This window comes from Phascolarctos cinereus, unplaced genomic scaffold (assembly GCF_003287225.1).
Source record: "Phascolarctos cinereus isolate Bilbo 61053 unplaced genomic scaffold, phaCin_HiC Scaffold_2;HRSCAF=192, whole genome shotgun sequence".
In the NCBI taxonomy this organism is placed as follows: domain Eukaryota; kingdom Metazoa; phylum Chordata; class Mammalia; order Diprotodontia; family Phascolarctidae; genus Phascolarctos; species Phascolarctos cinereus.
In genome coordinates this window covers 21,530,502-21,556,195 of record NW_027555625.1, presented here as the reverse complement: position 1 = coordinate 21,556,195, position 25,694 = coordinate 21,530,502, and the positions used below count along the sequence as shown (strand labels likewise).

The following is a 25,694-nucleotide window of genomic DNA, read 5'->3' as shown; positions in this document are numbered from 1 at the left end:
AGATTTCTAGTTAATAGGGTCTGAAGGATATTTCTTAGTTGATAGGGTCTAAAGGATATTTCTATAATGCTGATTCAAAGCACTGATTCAAAGCTGAGCTGTAACTATGAAACATTCATCATAGTTTCTATGTGATGAGGTCATCCTTTGTAGCTAAAATCCTTCTAGTGCTAAGGTAGACTTTTATAATGAATATCTTACTAGAAATCTGTTCATTAAGAAATACTTTTCCATTGGATTTGAATTTTAACATATGGTCTCTCTTAGCATTGTGACTAGAGTTGTGCTCAACCAGTCTGCTAGAGATAAAACAGGTGAGAAGAAGTATTTACAGCCAAGTCAGGGAGAGGAAGGCAGCCCCCTCAAATCACATGTCCCTTTTCCCTTATTAATTGCTGGATATTTTGATGTGGTTAATTGTGAGACAACTTCTGGCATTATCTGAGGAATTTCTGGAATGATGTCAGGTGTAAAGTGTTTTGGGATATTGAAGTTTAACTACTCTTTAATAGCAAGAAAAATGAGTAATGAAAAAGAGGTCATGATTTTTTTTTCCACCATTGTTTTTGTTTGAACGTAAGTAGCATGCATTCATCACCTTTAATCAAAGGGCAAACCCATTGGTTTCTTAGGTCAGGGACCAGAGAAAGCATCTGTTCTGGAAAATTGGTTATGACCAAGTCACCAAAACACAAATGGACATATACACACATACATATGTGTATATGTACATATATGTATATGTACATGTGTGTGTATGTGTGTGTAGAGACAGACGGATATAGCAGTTGCTTTAACCTTATTCTACAGAACCTCTTTTGATAATTTTATTGTAATGCAATTTTACCTCTAGGACCTAATCTATGTAGCTTTTGTCAAGTAGAACAGAAATAGCTCTTTGTCTAAAGTGGGTAGGAGAGGAGTCTAGTGGTGGGGCCTGAAGAAGAGGGAGAATTATGGTGGACACATAAAAGTATAATTATTCAGATCTCTTTTCCTAAATCTTGATGATAGTAGAACTAGAGAAGATTGTACAGGTGAATATATGGATGGTTTTGTTTGTAATCTTGTATCTCCATGTATATTCAGTTAATAATTTAGTGCTTTTCCTTTTTTAGGAAATGGAATCTTGGCAGCCCCTTAATGTAGAAGTGGACAATTCCCACAACCTGCTTGCATCTGTAGCCAGGCTTAATATGAGAAGGGAAGAAAGTGACCTCTCTGAATTCCCTTCCATGGAGGAGGGGATGCTGACTGTATCAGAAGAGGATTCAAAGGAACAGACTGGAGGAGCTTCATGTTCCCCATTATTAGGTAATTCTCATATCATAATAGTTGATGATAATGATGAGTACAGTTATAGTAATGATGAAGCTTCACATTTTTGTAGGGCATGTTTTACTTTTCATAACACTTTCATATATATTCCCTTCAGAAAAATTTTTATTGATGTTTTGTTGGCAAACTAACTTCCTCTATATCCCCTCAAATCCAAATACTTGGAAACTATTACGCAAAACAATACCAACAAATGATTGTGAATGATTACATATGCAAGCATGCCCTTCTCTTACCGTTTGTTAAAGGAAAGGAGAATGGAGGAAAATACACAACAGTTATTGTAACTAAATATGAATGGGGTGAACTCACTCATAAAATGGAAGATGATAATACAGTGGACTAGCTAGCAGAATCCCACAATGTCTTTTATATGAGGAATACACTTTAAAGATCCACACGGAAAAGAAACGTACATAAAGATTCACAGTTAAAATAAGACACTATTATGCTTAGGTTGAAAAAAAGGACGTACACAGTCTGATTAGTCTCCAGAGATCTCAGATGCAGTATACTACCCCTCCTGACAGAATGGAGATGGACTCAGGTTATAGAATGAAGCATACATTTTTGGACATGGCCAGTGTGAGAACTGGTTTTGCTTGACCATGTGTATATGTTAGAAGAGTTTTGTTTTTCTTTTTTTTAATGTGGGAGGAAGAGAAAATTAATGCTTGTGAATTGACAAAAAGTAAAAAACTACATTAAAAATAAGAGGAAGGCCATCTACTTTAATGACTGAGAGCATTTTTTCATGTGATTGTTGATTGGATTTCTTCTTTTGAGAACTGCCTATTCATATCCTTTGTGAACATATCTTTTTAAAGCCTAAATTGCTTAGCTTTTTCTTTCTTACTACAATTGTTTCCCTTTTTATCTTCAGAATTTCATGCTTTTTGAGTTTGCTATCCTTCTTGTCTGACTTCTGCTATAGAATTTGAGTCCACAGGATCCTACCTTGTTTTCTTTTGAACTACTCTTCTCAAAATCCATGGTACATGTCAGACTTTGGCTTTTTTCTTCTCTGTCGTAAATTCTAGGAAGGAGGGGTCTCTTTTCTTCCTCCTCTCCTTCCCCAAGGTTTTCCTTTATTTTGATCTCAGCAGCTACTGCTTCCCTATTAGTGAGAATCAGATCCAGAATAGAATTTTCCATTGCTAGTTCTTCCACTTTTTAAATGATGAAATGACTATTAAGGTTAGTTGCATTGTTTTTGGCACAGAGAAAGCTTCAGCAGATTTATGGATAATTGAAGGTCCCTATCACTTTGGCAGACTGGTGATCTGTTTCGTGAACTCACTTGTTTTCTTCTTTCTGTTCATGTGATCTCTCATATAGTAAAAAAAAAATTGTACTCTAGGTTTATTGTGACTACACCTTGGTGCTGTTCTATTTGAAGGAAAAACTGAGACATTTTAAGCCTCTTCAAGTCAATCGATAAATAGGAACTAAGACTCAGAGGTTCCTAAGCCTAATCAACTACTCTGTTTACTAAGTAATACAGCTTCCTGGGCTTTGGGTTCCAGGTGTTAGATGCCATGTCATACATCACTTTCATCTTTGAGGGGGGTTTATCCAAGCTGCAGATTTTATCTTCTTATTACCTAAATTGCAATCCAGACAACTGCTACTCACGCTTTCTGTTTTAAATATTCTTAAAATTTGTCCATCTTGGAAAATAGACAAAAATCCCTACATTTTTACATTCTTCAATTTGGAGGAGCTGATTATTTCCCTTCTTGAGCTGTTGAATGGTACCAGAAATTTGTTGGACTATTGTTTTGCTACTGACTTGGCTGAATTTAATTGATGGATGGAGCAAGATAAACAAATACATTATTTGTTTCTCAATTTTCAAGTTGTTTCTGTGTTTTATGAAGAAAGGTGCTGTAGAAATATATAGCAAATTATCTGGTTTCATCATTGACTATGTTGCTTACATAGTTCTTATTTTTAGCTGCAATAGATAACTGAATATCACATTCTCTTTGAATAATTTTTGTCAGAAATACATTCTCTTTTTGAAGCTTTGATAGGACCTTTTATTTGTAAATTACATTTTATATTGTCATGGAACTTTAACTTTCTTGAGTGCATGTCTCTTGAAAAGAGAGCAAGAACAAATTCAAAAGCAAATTTAAAGCCAGAATTCAGAAATGAAAGACAACAATCATTTCATTTCTGAAGAAAGTCAGAATTTAAACTTTAGAATATTAAGAGGCACTTTTTTTTTATTTGAAAGAAAAAAAGTCAACTTGTCATTTAAGCTGGATGGCCCAGGGCAGGATACAGACTGATAATAAGAAGTGTTAAACAGGGCTTCTACTCATGGCAGTGAGTCTGTGTTCTTGGTACATGGTGAGTGTAAAATGTGTCCTGGACATCCAGTTTGAGGTGACAGAAAGGCAGTTGGAAATGCTTGATTGAGGGTCAGCAGAGAGACTAGGGCTGCATAAGTAGATTTGGGAAGCACTGGCATAGAGATGCTTATTAAGTCTTTGGGAGCTGATGAGATCACCAAGCGAGAAAGTAGAGAGCAAAAAGAGAAGGGCCCCAAGACAGAACCTTGGGGGGACATCTACAGGTAGTGAGAGTGATGTGGGTGAAGAACCAGCAAAAGAGACTGAGGAGGAGCAGTTAGACATATTGGGAGAAAACCAGAAGAATGGTGCCTTATTAAAACCTGGAGAGAAGAGAGAGTATAATCAGCAGTGTTGGAAGCTGCAGAGAGCTGCAGGAGGAGCAGGATGGAGGAAAGGCTGTGAGATTTGACAATTAAGAGCTCCTTGGTAACTTTGTAGAGGGCAGTTACAGGTGAATGATGAGGTTAGAAACCAGATTGCAGAGGATTCATAAGAGGATGAGAGGAGAGAAACTGGAGTCACCTACCTGTCTGTAGAGAGGCTTCTCAAGAAATTTAGCTGAGAAGGATGATGTGAGGGTGTTTTAAAGATGCAGATATGTGGTTGTTTGTAGGAAATAGGGAAGGACCCAATGCATAGGAGAGGTTGATGATTTGAGAGAGAGTGGGGATGATAGAAGGGGTAATCAGTTGGAGAAGACAGGCAGAGATGAGATCAAGAGTGAATGGGAGAAGTTTTCCTTTGCAAGAAGGGACATCTCTTCAGTGAAACAGGTGAAGGAGGAGAAAGTGGTAGAAGGCAGCTGAGTGATGTGAAATGAGAAGGGAGTACTCACATTTTGTGACGTGATATTCTATATTTATGAGAATAGAATCTTAAAAAATAGTTTTATTAAATTAAAAAAAATCAACATTTATTTCTCCTCCCCCAAAAGAAAAACGCAACCTTTGTAACAGATTTCCATATTAGCCATCTTCTAAGGAAAAGAAAGAGAAAATATGCGTGAACCTGCCCTCTGAGTCCATTAGTTCTTCATCTGGAGATGGTAGTATGTTTCATCATGAGTTCTTTAGGATTGTGGTTGGTCATATTATTGATCACAGTTACTAAGTTTTTCACAGTTTTAATATCTTTACAATATTGCTTTTATTGTATAAATTGTTCTTCTGGTTCTGCTTACTTCTTTTGGCTTCAGTTCATTTGTGGTGTGGGGTGTGTGTGTGGGGGGGGTGGCAGTTGGGGTTAAGTAACTTGCCCGGAGTCACACAGCTAGTGAGTGTTATGTGTCTGAGACTGGATTTGAACTCAGGTCCTCCTGACTCCAGGGGTAGGGCTCTATCGACTGCGCCACCTAGCTGCTCCTCCCCAGGTTTTTCTGAAGCTATCTTTCTTCATCATTTCTTATAGCACGATTGTATTCCATCACGTTCATACTATAACTTATTCAGCCATTCCCTAATTGATGAGTAGCCTCTCAGTTTGAAGGTCTTTGCCACCACAAAAAGAGCTGCTATAAATGTTTTTGGAAATATGTGTGCCCCAAGTCTCTTCCCCCTCCAATCTAGCCTCCATTCAGCTGTAAAACTGATCTTTCTGAAGTGCAGCTCTGACCATATCACCTTCCTATTTGTTAAACTCCAGTGGCTCCTTGTTACCTCCAGAATCAAACAGGAAGTCTTCTTTTGGGCTTCTGAAACCCTCTATAACCTGTCCTCTTCTTGCCTTTTCAGTTTTCTTGCGTGTTACTCATTCCCATCCACATACTATGCAGTCCAGTAACACTGGCTTTCTTGCACATAACACTCCTCTCAGCTCTGAGCATTTTCAGTCAGTCAGTAAATGTTTATTAAGCTCCTTATATGTCAGGCATTTTTCTAAGCACTGGGAATATAAAAAGATAGTCCTTACCCTCAAGGAGCTTACAGTCTAATGGGGGAGACAACATGCAAGCAAATGGATACAGAGCTATCTATGTACAGAATCAATAGGAACTAATTAAGAGTGGGAACGCCCCAGGATTCAAAGAAGTTGGGGAAAGCTTCCAGTAAAAGAGTGTTTTAGTTGGGACTTAAAGGAAGCCAATGAGGTCAGTAGTTGGAGCAGAGGAAGCCAAGTGTTCCCTCCTCTATAAGGTCCTTATACAGGAAGATCTTTTTAGCAATACTTTTTGTATTAGCGAAGAGCTGCAAATAGTTCCCATCTATTTGTAAAGAGCTAAAAAACTAATACATGAATATGATGGAATATTTCTGTGCCGTAGGAGAAATGTAAAGAATACAGATAAGCATCAGATGACTTATGGACTGATGATATACAGGGAAGTAAGTAAAGCTGGGAAAGCAGCATACATCATCATCATAATCGTCATCGTTACTAACATTTTTATAGCACTTAATATGGGCCAGGTGCTTTGCTAAGTGCTGTACAGTTTTCTCATTCGATCCTGAGAAGTAGATACTATTATCCCCATCGTACAGTTGGAGAAACTGAGGCAGACAGAGGTGAAGTGACTTGCCCAGAGTCACACTGCTAGTAAATGTTTGAGGCTACATTCGAACTTAGCTCTTTATGATTCCAGGCCCAGCACTCTATCTACTGTGCCATCTAGCTGTACAATGACTGCAGCAATGTAAAGGAAATAAAAAATGGAAATGAAGCTGTATAATCATAATGACAAAGCCTGACCCTGAAGAAAAGGTGAGAACATACCCTCCTCTCCCTTCTGCACAGAAGTGGAGGATTGTGAGGGTAGAGCACAGCGTATGGTAACAGGCTTGACTGATGGTGTATTTGTTAGTTTTGCTGAACTACTTTTTCTTTTTATTCTTCAGTATCATTATAGTGATGGATGACTGTCTAGGTACAGGAAGGAGAATAGATATGTTGGGGAAGGAAAGTGATGTCAAATAAAAGATATCAATAAGAAGTTTTTTTTTTAAAAAGACTGTCTGTGAGGACTGTGAAATTAAATTCATTTTAGTACTGTAAATGTGAGATCCTTGTACCAGAACCAGCAAGTGGTTATCAAAGCTAAATAAAGTGAATTTTATCCCTCATGAACATTTTCATTAAAAAATTTCAGTGAAATGGAAGAATGACTCATAGTCTCTTTGGAATGATAAACAAAGGAGCCTGAAAAGTTGTTTTTGTCTCATGCCCCAAAGGCAACAGGAAACAATTATATGGGCCATTTAATCATCTCATATTGCATGGCCCAGGGGATATATTTACCAGAAGACCTCCAAGAAAACAATGCAACTCACATAGGAACATCTACTACAAAGGACAAAATATATGAAATATTCAAAAAAGAAACTTATGGACCATTATGACAGAGGTCTGTACCTTTTCTCAGATCCTCATGACCTCTCAAACGTCTCCAAAATAATAATTTCATAGGCAAGAGATAAAGCAATTTTAATGGTCTTCATGGTCTAAAACACCAACAAATTTAGTGGAGTAATAATTAATGACAGAGAAGGCTAACTCCTAAAGTGCTCAGCCAGAGAACTGTGGGACAGAGGGAATTGGAGCACACATCATCGTGTGTGGAGCTTCACCAGGCCTGAAGTAAATGGTTTACATCCAGTTGAGGCTAGTTCTCTGTAACCCCTTCTCCCCCCGTCCCCATAAGTTTCTTTGAAGTTGTGGCTGAGGTCAGTGAAAAGTGGATTTCCCTGTGTGGGAGCAGGCTGAGACAACTTTGAGGTGCATTCCTTGGAGAAACTACCATCAAAGCGGAAGGAATCAGAAAAAGAAAGTGTTATCTCTATACAAGTAAAATATATGGATGTCAGAGATCAGATGTGGAGACAACTTAGGGTTTGTAGGTCTCACAAATAAATAGTACAATTAAAAAAAACTTGTATACCATCACCCAAGAAATAATACAATTAAATTACTCAGAACTTCTGAATGCTAAAAACAAGTGTCAAAAGAATTCATAGGTCACTTCCAGAAAAAATCCTGAACTGAAAACTCGAAGAAGCACAGTGATAAATTAAACCATTCCAATGATAAACTACAAATTCTGCAGGTGAGTAAGAGAAAGTCTTTCCAAAATAAAGGAAAGGGAATTCAAATACCATAAAAGGATCTAGCATCCACTAGAGACTACAGGAGAAAATGGAATAATTTTTTCCAGAGCAAAGGAGTTCAAAATTCAGCCCTAGGTGACTTGTTCAGCAAAAATCTGAACCTGAAGATCAATGAAAAAAGACATTCAGTGGATACGTTTGTATAAAGAAAAGCAGATGTGAACAATTTATTTGCTTTGAAAACATCTCAAGCAACAGAAATACAAGAAAGGTAAACAAACGCTGCAACCAGGGAAGGCACAGAAATGTAGAGTGAAGTTCTCTCTCTCCTCCCCCCGCCCCCAGGGGAGAAAACCCTACAAAAAGAAAGACACTTACAGGGTTAATGACAACAACAGCAACAGCAAGAAAGCAAGGGACTGTTGTAGGGTCTCTTTCTAAACTTAACAACGTTGAAAATGGAATCTTGGTGGCAGAACTGACGAGTAGCAGGCCTGAGACACCACAGGCTGACCAGCCTCAGGATGCCTTGTGGCGTATGGGTGAGTCGGTATGTTTCATGGGGCCCAACTGCACAATATGAGTGCAGGTCAAAGGGGAAAGGGGAGGGAGGAGATAGAGGAGATAGTATGATGTCCCCTAAGCAGCGAAGGAAAGCAGCTCCTGTAGTGTCTTAGGAAGAAGGAGGCCAACAGGAGAGTGGATGAAGTGACCAAGGGAGGGATCTTGAGTCACGTGGTGGGAGGGCATCCTACCAAAGAATGCTCCCAGACAGAAAGATAGTCAGTATTATGAGATATGGAACCTTACGATGGGGATAATCTGCAGGGCTTTGCGTCTTAGAGCGACCATTACCAATGAGAGTATTATGCTTCCATGACTAACATCCTGCCTTAGGAGAAGGCGAATCAGAGCAGTAGGGAATAGCTCATACCCAGAAGAGTGGGAAAGCATGGACCCAGAAAGGAGATTTCTCCGCAAATGGGAAAAAAAATGAACATGGGGAAGATAAAGGGTACTGTTGAACTGCATCAGGCATGTAGGAAAATTCCGACCTGGGGGCAGTATTCCTATCTTCTCTTATCTCTTGAAGGAATTTATATTTCCAAGAGTGAGGCACAACAACAGAGAGGGGGCGGGTGGCAATGACATCTAACAAGACAATAACATAGAAACTTTAGAAAGAGGACTCAAAATAGTTACTTTAGAAGCTTTAATTCCATAAGGAATACTAAAGAAGGAAGAAATAAGCATGTGGACCATGAATCAAAGAATAAAGGCTAGAATAGACAGAAAGAGAAGAGAAATAATGAAGAGAAGGTAAAGACATCCCTTTAAGAATAAGATGTGGAAAATGAAACAAGTTGAAGGAACGGCAAGAGTAAGGGGCAGTTTAACTAGACTGCTGAGAGAAAAAAGAGGAGAATTAGAGAATGAGATTGAAAAAAGAACTTAATGTTAAGTGAAATTACAAAACCAGGGAAAGGGCTAACAAATGGCAGGGTGGGGGGGGGATTGAGGGTGAAGGGATTGAGTGGTGAGGACAAGGTTGCCTTAGATTAACAAAAGTAACTGAAGAAACAAAATACCATTTTTTTTTAAGTAAAGGAAGAGGAAAAAACAAAAACCTTAATTAAGAAAACCAGCAATGTTAGAAACAAATGGAGGAAAATGTAAACCTCTCTTAAATGGGTGCCATAAGCCATCAAATGCTAGAGGAGCTGGCTGGAGTCAGGAATAGTTCAAACCTGGCCTGAAACACTTACCCGCTGTGGGCACCTAAGCAAGTCAGTTAGCCTCTGCCTGCCTCAGTTTTTTCAGCTGTTAAATAGGGAGAATAACTGCGCCTACATCCCAGCATTGTGGTGGGGGTGAAATAATATGACATTTGTAAGCACTTTGTAAACCTAAATTCATGCAGTGTAAATACTAGTTATAATAATGATGATATAATGATGATAGATGGATTAAACAGTCCAATAAAATGAAAAGAAGTGACAGATTGGATAAGAAAATAAAATCTCACCATCTTTTACTTACAAGAAAAACTCCTAAAAAACAAAAATACGTCATAAGAATGAGGGGCTAAGAGTGAAATTTATGGGCATCAAGTGAATCCAAAAAGGTAGGAGTTGGAATCTTGACGTGAGACAAAGCAAAAGCAAGAATTTACAGCATAGAAGAAGATAAACAAGGAAGTTCTGCTGAAAAGAACTATCGACAGCAAACCAGCATTAAATTTATATGCGCCAAATGCCTTGGTATCTAAACTTATGAAAGGAAAATTAACTGAATTACAAGAAGACGTAGTAATACGATTGTAGCAAGAGATTCCAACATCCTTTGTTCAGTTTTGGACAGATCTCACAGATAAACAAAAGGGAGAATATAGAATTAAACAAATTGTGGGAGAAATGGGATTGCTGAAGAATGTACATATGTTTCAGCACCACATAGAAGGTTTACAAAAATTGACCATGTGTTAAGGCACAGAAATATTGTAAATGTATGTTAAAATGGAGAAATAGTAAACACATTCTTTATGAACTATAATGCAGTAAAAATAGTGAGCAGTTCAGGGAGCAACAAAAGACCAAAACTCAAATGAAGACTTAGTATAATGAAGTTTAAAATAATGAATGGGTCAAGGAAGAAATTATAGAAATAATTATATGAAAGGAAGTGGTAATGATGAAACAACATACCACAATTACTGTAATTTAGCTAAAGCAGTATTGAGGGGAAAAGATTATCTCCCAAAACAAACATATTAACAAAAGAGGAAAAGGAAAATATTCATGAACTGAATATGCATTTCAAAAAATTAGAAAGCCAACAAATAAATCCAAAATAAGGAGATACCAAAAAGTAGAGGAGAAATAGATAAACTGGAACCCTCTCGCCCAACCTGTAGAAATGATAGAACTGAAAATTGTTTTTTGAAAGACCTAACCATTGATTAACAATTGATAAATCTGATTAAAGGGAAGAGGGCAGAAAATAAAAATGACGAATGAATAAGGTGAAATCATAATAAAACCAGGGGACATAAATACAATTAGCAACACTTAGTATAGTTATATGTTAACAAAACTGAGAATACATAAGAAATAGAGGAATACCTTCAGGAACATAAAATACTCAAACTAACAGAAGACCGAATAGAATATTAAATAATTGAATTTCAGAAAAGGAAATAGAACTAGTGATAAAGGAACTACCAAAGGAGAGAGGGAATCTTCTGGTCCTAATGGAGATTTTTTTTTTTTAAGGCATTGAGGTTAAGTGACTTGCCCAGGGTCACACAACTGGTAAGTGTCAAGAGTTTGGTCTGAGGCTGGATTTGAATTCAGGTCCTCCTGACTTCAGGGCCGGAGCTCTATCCACTGCGCCACCTAGCTGCCCCATCTTAATGGAAATTTAAAAAAAAATTATATAGTATGTACTGTAGTAATGACAGGAGAATTCTATCAAACTTTTAAAGAATAATTAATATTAATCCTATACCAATTGAGAAAGAAGACATCTTACCAGATTCCTTTTATGAATAAAAAAAGAACCTTAATGTCCAGACCAGTTAAGGATAAAGCAAATGAGAACTGTAGACCAATCTCATTAATGAATATTTGTCGAAAAATTTTAAATAAAATCCTGTCAAACAGACTACTCCAGTTCATCCGAGAAATCATTCATTGTGACCAAGTTGGATTTATACCCAGGGATGTAAGGATGCTTCAGCATTAAGAAAACAACCAACACAATCATTTAAAAACAAAAACAAGCAAAGCCATATGCTTAATCTTAGTAGATGCAGAAAAATCCTTTGACAAAGTACAAAGTCTGTCGTATACTAAAACTCCTGAAAAGTAGAGAAGTTTTCTTCTAGAAACAAAAGCAAGCACCATATGCAATGGGGATATACTAGAAGTTTTTTGATAAATATAGGAGTAATGCAAAGATACCTCTTCTTCCCATTATTATCTGATATAGTTCTGGAAATGTTAGCAGTAGGAATAAGATGAGAAGAAATTAAAAGCATAAAGGTAAATAAAGAGAAGATAAAACTATCTCCATTTGTTGATCATTTAGTTAGACAGTTCTAGGGAATCAGCAAAGATACTGAGACCAAAGTTCTAAGCTATCAAATAAACCCTTAAAATCAACAGCATTTCTGTATAATAACAAAATCCAGGGGCAGTAATAGAAAGGGAAATTCTATTCCAGGTAACTGCACAGTGCATCAGATGTTTGAAATCAGTTTACCATAGCACACAAAAGACTTGCGTGGATTCAGTTGAAAAGTGTACAGCTTATACAGTTGTGGGAGTATTCAATCCTCATGGCCTTTGACTTGGAATATAATAAAACTGAGGATACTACCAAAACCAAATTATAGTTTTAATGCTGTACCAGTCAAACTGTCAAAGGAATACTTTACAAAACTATGAAATAATAACAAAATTCATTTTGAGAAACAAAAGATATAGAATATCAAGAGAGATAATGAAGAGAGGTAGGGAGGAAGGAGGAAGAGCACTTCCAGACCTCAAAACTATTTTATAAAATAGCAGTCATCAAAACTATGAGATGGTGCTTAAAAAATAGCAAAGTTGATCAGTGAAGACCACAGAAGGGTGATTGCAGCTCCTGGGGTTGGTGCATGACTTTCTTCTTCCACTGCTTCCCTCTGCCCTGTCTCCCTTGTAGACTCTTACCTTTCCTTGAAGAGTAATTAGGTGGCCAAAGTCAGTGACTCTGGGCTTGCTCTTCAGATGTGAACCCATTGGATACTCTAAACAGAGCACGTAATCTCACCTTTCTGGTAAGGTGATGATGTGAAAGGATGTAGAGAAGCTATTTGTTTATTTTTTTTCCAGAGCTCATTTTCATTCATAATATTGTTTTTTATTTACTCTTTGGTCTCATTTCTTTTGGCCATTCTTGTACCTGAATTATTACCTCCTAGGCTTCTCTTAGCCGTAATTTTTTTTAACTGGGCTTAGTGCTTTCTTCTGTTCACTCACATTGGAGTGATCCCCTTGGGCACTATTTGAAGTTAACTGTAGACACTATCTGGACAGCCCACTTTCTGGAGAAAGCAGTGGAGAAATGTAAAGATAAGTGAGTATCTCCATCCCTTAAAACATATTGAGCATATTGACATTGAGATGTGATTGGCCAAGAGGAGTCAAAGCTTAGCCATTGACATGACTTGCTTGTTGCCTTGAGGACAAAGCCACTGTGGGAGCTCCAGATATTCTGTGATGCTTAACAGATCATAATGGGCAGCTTGGGCCTGGGAGCTTTGCTCAGTTGCTCTCCATGTATCCTTGTTGAATATCCTCCTGTGCTATGGCCAAAAGTCTCCTTTTGTTAAATGTTGAATGACCCACGAGAATCTTCTGTCATCCCAATATGGGTCCTAAACCAGCAGGGGACTTCCCTGAATCGGACCCATTCCTGAACAATTGTACAGTTGGCTTAGTTGGCAGAATTGGAACAGAATGATTTCATTGAATTGGAAGGATGGACAGTGCAGTGGAGAGGATAGAATCAGAATTAAGGTTAGAGATGTATATTGTGTTTGAAAGTCAAATTTTCTATTCAGCTCTGGCCTTTTCATCAAGAATGCTTGAAAGTCCCCTATTTCACTGAATGACCATTTTTTCCCCTGAAGGATTATACTCAATTTTGCTGGGTAGGTGATTTCTTGGCTGTAATCCTATCTCTTTTGACCTCCGGAATATTATATCCCAAGCCCTCCAGTCCCTTAATATAAAAGCAGCTAAATCTTGTGTTATCCTGATTGTGTTTCCACAATACTTGAGTTGTTTCTTTCTGGCTGCTTGCAGTATTTTCTCTTTTGTCTGGGAACTCTGGAATTTGGCTACAATGTTCCTGGGAGTTTTCCTTTGGGGATCTCTTTCAGGAGGCGATCAGTGGATTCTTTAAATTTCTATTTTACCCTCTGGTCCTGGAATATCAGGGCAGTTTTCCTTGATAATTTCTTGAAAGATTATGTCTAGGCTCTTTTTTTGATCATGGCTTTCAGATAGTCCAGTAATTTTAAAATTATCTCTTCTGGGTCTATTTTCCAGGTCAGTTGTTTTTCCAGTGAGATATTTCACATTGACTTCTACTTTTTCATTCTTTTGGTTTTGTTTTACAGTGTCTTGATTTCTCATAAAATCACTAGTTTCCAATTGCTCCGTTCTAATTTTTAAGGAAGTATTTTCTTCCGTGAGTTTTTGGACTTCCTTTTCCATCTGGCCAATTCTACTTTTTAAGGCATTCTTCTCCTCATTGGCTTTTTGGACCTCTTTTGCTGTTTGGGTTAATCTATTTTTTTAAGGTGTTACTTTCTTTAGTATTTTTTTGGGTCTCCTTTGGCAAGCTGTTGACTTGTTTTTCATGATTTTCTTGCATCACTGTCATTTCTCTTCCCAGTTTTTCCTCTGCTTCTCTTACTTCTCAGAATCCTTTTTGAGCTCCTCCATGGCCTGTGACGAATACATATTTTTTCTTGGAGGCTTTGGATGTAGGAGCTTTGACTTTGTTGTGTTCTGTTCGTATGTTTTGATCTACTTTGTCACCAAAGAAAGATTCTGTGGTCTGACTTTTTTTTTGCACCTTTGTTTGCTCATGTTCCCAGCCACTTACTAGATTTTTAATAAACTCTTTGTTAAGGTGGGGATCTGCTTCCAGTGTGGAGAATGTACCATCCCAAGCTTTGGGGGTTTTGTGCAGCTGTTTTCAGAGATACTTCTAGGGACCTGTAAATTTCAGTTCTTCTAAGGTGGTGTAATCAAGGGTGAGGTGTTTACTCCTTTCCTGGCCTGTACTCTGGTTTTTGAGTGACCACAAGCACTCTTTTTTGCCTTGGAACTGTGAGGAGGATTTTCTCTACACCACTCTAAACTCCAACATGCCAATGCTCCTCCTTGTCCCAGGACCGCCACCTAGAACTGTGACCCAGATACAAGCACAGGCAAAACAAGAGATTCCTGCCTTAGCACCAGCAAAGATATCCCTGCAATCCCCCTCTGATTAGCCACTTGATTCCCCCTCTGTCTGTGGGCTGAGAGCTCCCGAAGCAGCTGCTGCTTCAGGGCTATGCTGAAACTGGGGGCTGGGACTGAGCTTCTCTTTCACCTTGGTCACAGACCTTACCCACTGACTTTCTAAGTTGTCTTTGGTGTTTGTGGGTTGAGAAATCTGGAAACCGCCACAGATGCCCGTGATTCAATCCTCCTAGAGTTATATATTATAAAGAAATCTTCTCTTTGATTCTCAGAAAGATAACCCTGCAGTTAGAAAACATCTTAGACTTCTGCTTCCGGGAGCCAAGATGGTGGAGTGAAAAGGTAGTCGTTCTCACTCTTCCCTATCAACCTCTGAAAACCCAGAAAATATCACCTCAGAAAAAAACCCTGGAACAGCTGAACTAGAAGAAAGACGGGGAGCCAGCAGTGCAGCAGCCCAGCAAATGGGTCTCCCAGTGCCTCAGCAAAAATAAGGGAGGCAGAACTACAAGGGGCCCCAGGCGGATAAGTACCCTGCGGCATTCATCTGAAAGGAGGTGAAGAAAGCAACCTAAAGTCTTCCTAAAGCCCTGGCCTTGCTGGTTCCAGCCCAATACCAGGTGAGCTCTCGGAGCCCTGCAGCCCCCAGTTGTGAAGAAATCCTGAAGCCCAGGTGGTAGAACGGGCAAACACCAACACCTGGACCTCTGAGTGCCTTAGTTGGGGGGAGGGGGGCGCGGAACCGGTGGAAACCAGCTCAGAAAACCACCAGGTGCCTCAGCACTCTACAGCAAAGGAATCTCCCACTGCATTAGCAGAAACAAGGGAGACAACACTGCAGGGGGCCCCAGGCAGATAAACACCCTTCAGCACCCTCTAAAAGGAGCTGAAGAAAACTAAAGGAAAGGAAAAACAGGTAACCTAGAATTGCCTGAAAGTTCTAGCCTTGCTGATTCCAGCCCAACACGAGGTAAGTTGCCAGAACCCTACAGCCTCCAATTGCCAACATAAAGAGGCCCCAGCGCACAAAACCAGTGACCAAGACCTAGGCTCCCAACATAAGAAGCTTGGGTCAGTGCCCTCTGTTCCCCGGCAGAAGAGCTCAGTCTCTTTAAAGGCCAGGAATAAAGAAACACCATGAGTAAAAAGAAACGTACCATAGATTCATATTATGAGAAGAGTGAAGATCAAGACAGAAATTCTGAAGAGGACAGCATTGTCAACAAACCCACATCTGTGTAACATCAAAGGGAATATGAACTGGTCGGAAGCCCAAAAAGCCTTCTTAGAAGAGCTCAAGAAGGATTTTAATAGTCAAATGAGAGAGGTAGAAGAGTCCTTCAAAAATACAATTGGTCAATTGGAAAAAAAGTACACTGAAGAAAACAAGTCCCAAAAAACCACAATTGGCTAATTGAAGAAAGAAGCACAAAAGCTAACAGAAGAAAACAAACTTGAATTGGACAAATGGAAATTAATGTCTCTACGACAGAGCAAGAATCAGTCAAACAGAAACAGAAAAATGAAAAAATAGATGAAAACGTAAAATACCTCATCGGTAAAACAACCGACCTGGAAAATCAATTCAGGAGAGACAATTTAAAAATTATTGGACTACCTGAAAATCATGATGAAAAAAAAAAAAGAAATCTTCTCTTCTTTCACCATGTGCCTGACCCCTCCCCTTATCCCCTATTAAAGAGTAAAATAAGCCTGCTGTTTTAGGGGGAGGAGAGATTGATGTGAATACTTTAGAATGGTACTTTGAAGATGAGTGTCTTTTAGGCCCATTAGTCTTGTTGTCCCTGGTCCTTCTACTTTGGTAATTTAAGCCTTCTCTAAATTCTACTAGATGATTTCCTCAAAACCCATTTTAACTTCAAAGCAGCTTTTAGTTCAGTTGTTTTCAGTCATGTCTGACTCTTCATGATCTCATTTGGGGTTTTCTTGGCAAAAATGCTGGGGTGGTTTGCCATTTCTTTCTCTAACTCATTTTGTAGATGAGGAAGCTGAGATAAACAGAGTTAAGTAACTTGCCCAGGGTCACATAGCTAGTAAATGTCTAAGGCCAGATTTGAACTCAGGAAGATGAGTCATCCTCACTTCAGGCTGGGCTTTGTACACTATGGCGCCACCTAACTGCCTGATGAACTGGAGTAATCAAAGATTTCTTCCTTCTCTTCTGAACATTATCATAGCAACTTCAGGGAGGAGTCCTTCTGGCCAGAAGAGAGAGGGTCTTGAAGGGTAGGTTAGAACCTGGTTACCTCTTTGGCAAATGGGGGAAAAGGATTTAATGCAGGACATTGTTTTGGAATTGAAAGTAAAAGAAAGACTGAAGGTTTCTCCTTCGGGTAAGTCCAAAGGCTTCAGACTAGAATATTGAGAAAAATGTTTTCTTAATATTTCTAAAAGAGTGATCCTTGTACATAGAGTAGATGGGAAGTTTATATTAAAAAGATTTAAATCTATGGTAATAAATGAATCATCCCTTAATATAGTTAGTAGCATCTCTCTAAATCGGTGAGCAAGCATTATATGTAATGGAGAAATGAAATAGAGGCATTTCCTATAGAATAAGAGTTAAAACAAGAACATCTATGGTTCTCACCATTATTTGATGTTCTAGAAATACATGCTTTAGGAATTAGATAAGATAGTACAATTGGAAGGAATAACTATAGGCAAAGAGAAACAAATTTATCATTTTTTCCAGATGATGCGGATCTCAGGCAGTTCTAGAGATTTAACTGTAAATTAATCAAATTAAAATAGGAGGATATGAAATAAGCCCACAGAAATCATATCCTTTTCTGTATGTTGCCAATAAAAAGCAGCAGGAAGAGGTAGAAAAGGAAATTCCTTTCAAAATGATAACAAATTGTATAACATAGTTGAAAAGTGACATCAACAAGCCTTCATTAGGTCTCTCATGTGTGCCAAGCACTTTGGTAATCACTGGAGGTACGAAAAGGGACAAAAAACAGTCTCTGCTCCCAAGTCAGACTTTTGTCAACTGAGGGGAAGATGGCCTGGAGGCAGATCAGAAAGGGCCATCAGAGGTGTCATTGAAGAGATGTTTGGTGACATTGGAGAGAGCAGTTTCATTTGTGAAGAGGTCAGAAGCCGGAAAGATGTAGGATAGTAACTGGCAGGGCAGCTAGGTGGCGCAGTGGATAAAGTGCTGGTCCTGAAGTCAGGAAGACTCGTCTTCCTGAGTTCAGATCTGCCCTCAGACGCTTAATAGCAAGTCACTTAGCTCTGTTTCCATCAGTTTCCTCATCTGTAAAATGAGCTTGAGAAAGAAATGAAAAACCACTCTAGTATCTTTGTCAAGAAAACCCCAAATGGGGTCACGAGGAGTTGGACATGACTGAAACAGTGGAATGCCAAAAAGTAGTGGGGATGGACAGACTAAGAGTGGGCATGCTTGTAGACAGTAAGGAGGCAGCTAGTACACAGGGAGAAACTGAAGAATGATGAAGGAGTAGGAGAAGACAGGATGGAATAGTATGAATTGTGTAGTTTTGCGTTCTTTGAATGGAGAAGGGTCGCTTCTTCATCTGAGACAAGACAGAGCTCTGGCAGTATCTTGGACCTAATTGAAGAATTCATTAGTAAAGAGAAGAATTCAGGAAGACTCACTGTGGAAGAGCTCTGGGTTGTAGGTCCTTTGTATCTGGGAAGAAAGAAAGATGTCACTCAAGATTCTCATTCTTTTCCACAAAGTCTTCAGAAGTACTTTGGATCTTTCATCAATATTAACTTGCCCAAGATTCTGGCCTTGAAGTAATTTCCCCATGTGGTTTTGTTTTTCTTTAAGGAGGTCTGGCTTTATGTTTGAACGTATTTATTTGCATGTTGTCTCTTCCATTAGATTGTAAGCTTCTTGAGGACAAGGACTCTCTTTTGCCTCTTTTTATATTCCCAGCAGCTAGCTGGAGCAGAGTCTCCTGAAGCCAGGAGACTCATCTTCCTGAGTTCAGATCTGACCTTAGACATTTATTAGCTGTGTGACCCTGGGCAAGTCACTTAACCCTGTTTGTCCTAGTTTCCTGATCTGTAAATGAGCTGGAGAAGGAAATGGCAAAATTCTGTAGTATCTTTGCCAAGAAAACCTTCAAAGGGGTCACGAAGAGTTGGACGTGACTGAAAGGATCAAACAACATAGCCCCAGCACTTTAGCACGGTGCTTGACACAAAGTAGATGCTTAATAAATGTTTATTGACTGACTGAGGAGCCTTCAGCAGAAATAGGGAAGCTCAGAAGATTCGGTTTTAGACATGTTGAATTTGAATGTCTTTAGTACATCCAGTTTGAAACATCCAAAAGGCAGCTGATGACATGGGACTGAAGCTCAGGGGAAAGTGGAACTTGATGAACAGATCTGGAAATCATCTACCTGGAAATGATAATTAAATCTAAGGAGCTGATGAGGTCACGAAGAGAGAGGAGGGCCCAGGACAAAGCCTAGGGGGGATGCTATCAATGTTATTGGGGTACTGTCAGCCACCTCTCCTCTCCCATTTATGCTTCATCCATCTGCCCGAGTACATTTCCTAATGCTCACCACCTGAGTCACTCCCCTGCCTGAAAACCTTTAGGCCCCAGTACAAGCTCCTGAGCCTCGTACTTGAAGGCTTGCTGCATTCTGAGTGTCTTCTCCTGCAGTGACGCCATGTAGGAATGGAGGCCGCTGATCCATACATAAGGTACCTGCTAGCCACGTATTGACTTAGTTTTAAAATATAATTATATCTCTTCTATTGTATTTTTATTTCTTTTGACTCTGAGTTGGGCAGCCCTTGGTAGTGTTGTGGGCGGCATGTGGCTTGCTTGCTGTGTTTAACACTTCTGCAGTATAGTTCACTTTCTAGACTGATTCATATTACTCTTCTGAAAGCTCTGAACTTCCAGACAAACTGGACTACTTACCTGTTTCCCAAAATAAACGCGCTCCTCCTACCTCTGTATTTATGCACACTGCCTCATGCCTAGAGTGTATTCCCTTTCTGTCTGTGCCTTTCAGAATACTATTCTTTAAGACCCTCAGCAGGTGCTGTTTTTATACAGCCTTTCCTTGGCTCCATGACTGAAAGTGTTTTCTCTCCTAAGATTTTCCTGGACCGCCATGGTTTTGCTTCTTTGCTTTAGTCTCTGTCTTTCCTCTTGTTTATTACTTAAAGTTTGGGCACTTGCGTACAGACTTTTTGAAACTATGTTTTATTATTGGCTTATTCTTTTATTTTGTCTCACGAATTTCTAGGTGTTTCAACTGCTGTTCTTCCTTCTTTGTATATATTCTTATGGTATCTTATTCTTACTAGACTGTGTTATGTATACTTCTTCTCTGGCCAGTAATCTGTCATCCCTTTATTTTAAACTGTGGTCCGGGAGTCGGTCAGTCAACAAGCATTTAAGTATTTATTGTGTTTGGGCACTGTGCAAAGCATTGAGGATGTGAAGAAAGGCAAATCCATGGTGATTGTCTCAGGAATAATCAGTGGGGGAGGGGAGAGAGGAGAGAGACATTCTAATGGAGGAGACAGCATGCAGACCGGTATGTTCATATAAGAATGTATACTAATAAGTACTCCAGATTTCATTCTAAGACTCTACTCCATCCTGTCCTTGCCTTCAATTGGCCTTGGTGAAGAAAATGACTTTAGTCCTATAGACTTCAGTTTCTCGCCCAAGACTTCATAATCACTCATGATACTACTGACAGTATGACTTGTACCCACATGAATCATCAGAAGTGGGTAGTTTTCATCTATTCTGAGAAGTCTAGATTCTATGTTATTTCTTAGATACGTGCGTTGGGAAGGCAGCAGACCTCTGTTTGTTACCAAGACAACAGATGGAATTAGCCTTGGTCTTTACATGCCATCAGCACTCTCTGCCCTTTCAATTGGATGGATGGAAGTGTGCCCTCCAAGACCTCCTTTAAAAGGAGGAGGCCTTCTTTGGACCTTTCCATCATGACCTTGCATCTTCTCTGCAGCAGCTCCAAGGATACAGATGTCCTCTTTTTGCCATTTCTCCTTGGTGGAGCTCTCACCCACTCTTCCAAATGCTTATGAGGGCTATGTTTCCCTCCTCTGTCTCAGACTTCTTGTTGATCAAGTGAAGCCTTTCTTCTGTTTCCATTAAAAATAACTTCATTCTCACTCTTGTGCTATTAAGAAGTAATAATCAGGATGACTTCAGGAAAACCCGGACTTATATGAACTGATGCAAAATGAAGTGAGCAGAACCAGGAGAATAATGTACTCGGTAACAGCAATATTTTAAGGATGATCAACTGTGAAAGACTTGGCTGCTCGGATGAATGTAGTGGTCCATGATGAAAAATGCTGTCTCCCTCCAAAGAAAGAACTGATTGAACAGTGAGTGCAGATTGAAGCAGACTTTTTTTTAAATTAAACTTTCTTCCTTTTTCTTTCTTTGTATATTGTGTGTTTACTTTTTTTGAGCATGCATAATATGGGAAAAAATATGCATTGATCATCAGAATGAGGAGAAAAAAAAGAGAATAATTCATTCTCCCTTCCAGCGTGAAGTGTGGAGAGGTGCTTTTCTACTCTCTTTTCCCTCCTCTCCAGGAGGGAGTGTAGTGCAAATTTCACTTTTCCATTTCCTCTGCTGCCTGTGCTGGTCAAGATTTCTGTCCTTGTGTTAATAGAGACTGTTTCTCTTTTGATGAGCAACCCTGAGGGTCTTTCCCTCCCAGTTTGATTTCTTTTTTTAATTAAAGGGGCCATCCCTTGACTCACTCCTTAAAGAAGCCTATTCACTGAATGGGTGTTGTCTCACTCAGAGTGAGAATTTGTGAAAACCTTAGCTTAAGAAGGCCAGGGTCTCCCACTGCATCCAGGACCACCTCCAGTCATCCTGATCTGTATCTGGCCCCTGGACCCAGATGGCTCTGGAGGAGAAAGTGAGGCTGGTGATCTTACACAGCCCTCCCACACTCAAATCAAAGTCATTTGCAAGTTATGTCATCAACTCCCTGATGTCATGGTTCTCTTCAAGAATGAAGGACAAACACAATGAGCTTTATTTACCTTCTTGTGGTTTGGTAAAGATACAAGTTGTCCATTTCCCTCTCCTTATGTGGCCAGCCTATTGTCTTTTTGGGTTACAGATTTACTTCTTCACATTTTTTACTCTTGTATTTTCTTGTTTGTTCCATTTCTTCTTGGTTCACCTCTACCATGTACATTATCACTTCATCTTTAATGATCAAGGACTGACATCATAGTATTAGGAGAGTATTGGTTTTAAAGGGCTGGGCCTTTGGGGCAGGAACCATTAAAGAAGCTTGGCAATGTCTCAAAGGCTGTTCAGCTCACTCTCTTTTAAAATTTCAATTGTTTATTTATTTTATTTTTGTGAGGCAGTTGGGATTAAATGACTTACCCAGGGTCACACAGCTAATAAGGGTCAAGTCCACTGTGCCACTTACTGCCTCCCTCTTCCTCTTGTTTAATTTTGGCCCTAGTTTTTTGCAGTCTATCCAAAATATAAAGACACACACGTGTGTAGACACCAGTACATGAGCTCCCAGTGTTGTCTGTCACGTGTATCATTGACATCTGCATTTGGGCGGAAGGCGGTCTTTATTCACTTGGTTTTTTCTGTGCATACAATTGGGGAAAACTCTTTTGTTTTGTTCTGTATCTCATCTAGGAGGCGCTGCAGTGTTCTGGGACTTGCTATATCCAGCATGATGTCATCCCGAAACAGGAGCATGTGGAAGACTTCATTATCCATTGGGAATTAACATTTGTCAGTGTGTGTGTGTTTTATGTTCCTATTATCACCATGATGTTATTCATCATAATATTCTAATTCTGTATAGTCAAATACACTGTTATTCTTAGGACTTTTTCTTTTTTGTTTCCAAAAATTGCTAGTTAATAACGACATTTTTGTGGCTTCTTATGTGTTTTCAGTTTAAGGTTCTTTTTGAACTATAACCAAATCTGGATTTGTGGATCATGACTTTAAACCACAAGTGACCTTCCTTTCCGTGAAAACATTTTGTCACATGGCAGGGTCTTGAGATTCATAAAGAACTGTTTAATAACTAATGACCATCTTTAGTATCTGCTAATATTTTTGTGTTATCCAACTTTGCAGCCATTGAGGACACGAGTGGCTCCCCCTGTGTCCCTTTGCTGGCATCATCTCCAACCCACAAGGTTTGGAATGAGACTCTGTTTGAGCAGAGCGAGCTGGAGTTCATGCCTCTGAGGTAAGATGGCTTTTCTTATAGCTTTTTTCCTGTTTTTTTCCTTGCTCTTGAGAGCTATGGGTTTTCCTAGTAGATTTTTTTTTTTAAGAACAGATATTAGTAACTTGGGCCTAAGGAAACATTCAACATTTAGTCAATTATCATTTTCGCTGTTGTGGATAATATAGGCTCAAATAAGTTTTGTCGTAACTTAGAAAATGACCAATCCAAAATATGAAAAGAAATGTCTCTTAACTTTAGATTTGAAAAGAAAACAAAAATTTGTGTTTCTTTTCAGTTTTTCAGGCTTTTCTTTAGTTCCAAGCTCACTGCGGTTTTTCCTATGAAGCTCTTCCCTTTAAGCTTCGTTTGATGACTAGTCATCTGGTTGGGACAGATCCTTTCCTCCTGTAGGAGACAAGTGGAGTCATCTCCCTCTTCTCATCTGCTGTGAAGTGTCTCTCTGACTTAGGAGGACAACATTATTTAAAGTGTGGATATCTGTACCCAGTAAATGTGCTCCTTCCAAGCAGTTGCTGTGAAGTAGACACCATTTGTGTGTGTCTCTCTATCTGTTTGGGAGAGTGTTACTGCCGCAATGCCCTACACGTTCTTGGAGCTCCCCCTTCAGAACCTCTCAGCACAAGCAGATGAATTTCCTTACTTTGCAGTCCCTGGAGAGGTTCTTTATACATAGTGGGCTCTCGGTTGCTGCCCCTGGGCTTTGGCTACATAAGCTCATTGCATAATGTCTGTTTTTTTTTTTGAGAGTACCACCTGTTTTTAGAAAAAGATAAATCTAGATGTGTGTTGTTATATTTCAATAAAGTCTATGTTCTTGTAAGATAACAGATGAATTAATGTTTCTTTTACAAAGGAAACTGGACAGTTGTTTAAAATGGGAGAATTTCTTTATTTTGAAAAGAAATAAAGAATAGACTGTACAATCTCTGGTTTTTGTCCAATCCTAGATTCTCTGTTTTGTGAAAACAGGAATATAGGTGCTTGTTGAATGAATGTATATTAAATTGAATTGAATTAATATTAGCTTATAGTGGTAAAAATTTTAGGTACTATAATTTGAAGGTTCAGTTTGAATTTCTCTTCAATATAGAGAATCAGAGTTTGCAAAAATTAAGCTAAGCATCTTGACTCCCTTGTTTTAGGGGAGGCCTTAAAAAAAAGGTAGTTTGTAGAGTAGCAGTCACTGTTTACAAATGATGGGTCCCATTGAATTAATCAGTATTTTAAAGGGTCTTGAGGTGAAGGCAGGAAGGCATTGTGTCCTTTTGAGCATATTTACAATATAGCCCCTATTTATTATGTGTATGATTCTCACTGTAGAGACGGCTTAGAGAAAGGTGGAGAAGAGAGTTGGGATCTAGTCAGAGACCCCAGGTTCTAGTCCTGGCTCAGTGGCTTGTGGCTGATGGGACTTTGGGGGAGGCTTTTGACCTGCCTGGACAGGAAGGGACTGGACTAGCTGGTCCCTGGGGTCCTTTCCCTACTGCCTCTTTTTACCTCTGACCCTATGAGATAGATAGTCTGGGTTCATATTTGAAAAGAAAATATTTTCCTGCTCACCCCTTTTTATTTTCCATAATGTATTATCAGGGGGATTCCTGATCTGTCTGAAGTTTCAGAATTGCATTCCAGACGGTCACAAGTCAGTGAAGCCTTGTTTCCGTCCTCCTCCTCTGAAGGGCCCTCTGACTTCTGCAACAGCTACTCCGGTGCATATCCTTGTAAGGCAGTCGGGATCAGCACTGTCGCTTCTTATGATACCAGCGGTATGTGTCTACGTTATCCTCGTCAACAAGTGTGTATTGACGTGAACGAAAAGTCTGCTTCTTCACCTGATGCATGTGATGAGTTTTCCAGATCACGTGGAGCAGACAGCGTTGAAACTCTTGCTTCTCATGTGTCACTCAGGAGGCGGGAAACTTCCCAGAAGCCAGAAACGTTTCCAGCCACACTGGGCCAGAGCATGCTTGAAGGTGATGGCCCTTCTCCTTTGGACTGCAGACTTTCAAATTCTTCCCTCCTTCCTTGCTTAGAGAAAAATAGACTAGGTGTTTCTTCATTTTCAGATCGCTCTTTTTGTGAGAGTTTTAATTATAAGAACCTAGAAGAATATAAGCTCAGCCCCAAGCTTGATTGTTTGAAATCAGATGAAGGCAAAGTTAAAAGGCTGGAGGATGTATGCTGTCCACCTTTTAAAGGAGAGCTTTCTTCTAAGTTTATGTCGCATTCCTTGTTCCCTGTGTCTTCACAAGGCCAGCCTGTGCAGAACTCTCTAGCTTCTGACGTGAATACTGCAGAATTGTCAGCACACGGCGACTGCACTAGAACGGGGTTTTCTGGTGTTGTTTCGTTCTGTTAGATTTAAGTTGGATGACCTGCCAAAACCAGGCCCAAAGGAAGGTCTTGATGCTAATAAGGCTACGGCATTCCACGAGGTTGTGGCTTCCATAGAGCCGATAGCAAGTGAAAACAGCTCTGCTGCTGTTCAGGATTTATTCGGTGTTAGATCAGACTGGAAACAAACCATTTCTCCCTTGAGTTCTCAAACGGAAAGACCTGTGCCAGGGCAACTAACTCAGCCAACCTATCAGTTAACTCCTTCGGTGTTTCCAGTCCAAAGTCTCGCTCCGGTAGCATCGCCGAGGTCAGCTCCCGTTGCTTCAGAACTTC

The 25,694-nt window shown here is 39.4% G+C and overlaps 1 protein-coding gene across 2 annotated transcripts in view; it reads left to right on the top strand.

Moving 5' to 3' along the window:
• The window catches only part of LOC110218360 (centrosome-associated protein ALMS1-like), a 48,437-nt gene extending 23,054 nt beyond the window's left edge, over window positions 1-25,383 (top strand). For both annotated transcript variants that reach the window (XM_021001025.2, XM_078149253.1), the window contains exons 2-4: window positions 1,119-1,314; window positions 22,907-23,021; window positions 24,615-25,383. In XM_021001025.2, the coding sequence (XP_020856684.1) occupies window positions 1,119-1,314; window positions 22,907-23,021; window positions 24,615-25,383 (1,080 nt within the window). The remainder of the gene's footprint in view (window positions 1-1,118; window positions 1,315-22,906; window positions 23,022-24,614) is intronic.
• The last annotated feature ends 311 nt before the right edge of the window (window positions 25,384-25,694 follow it).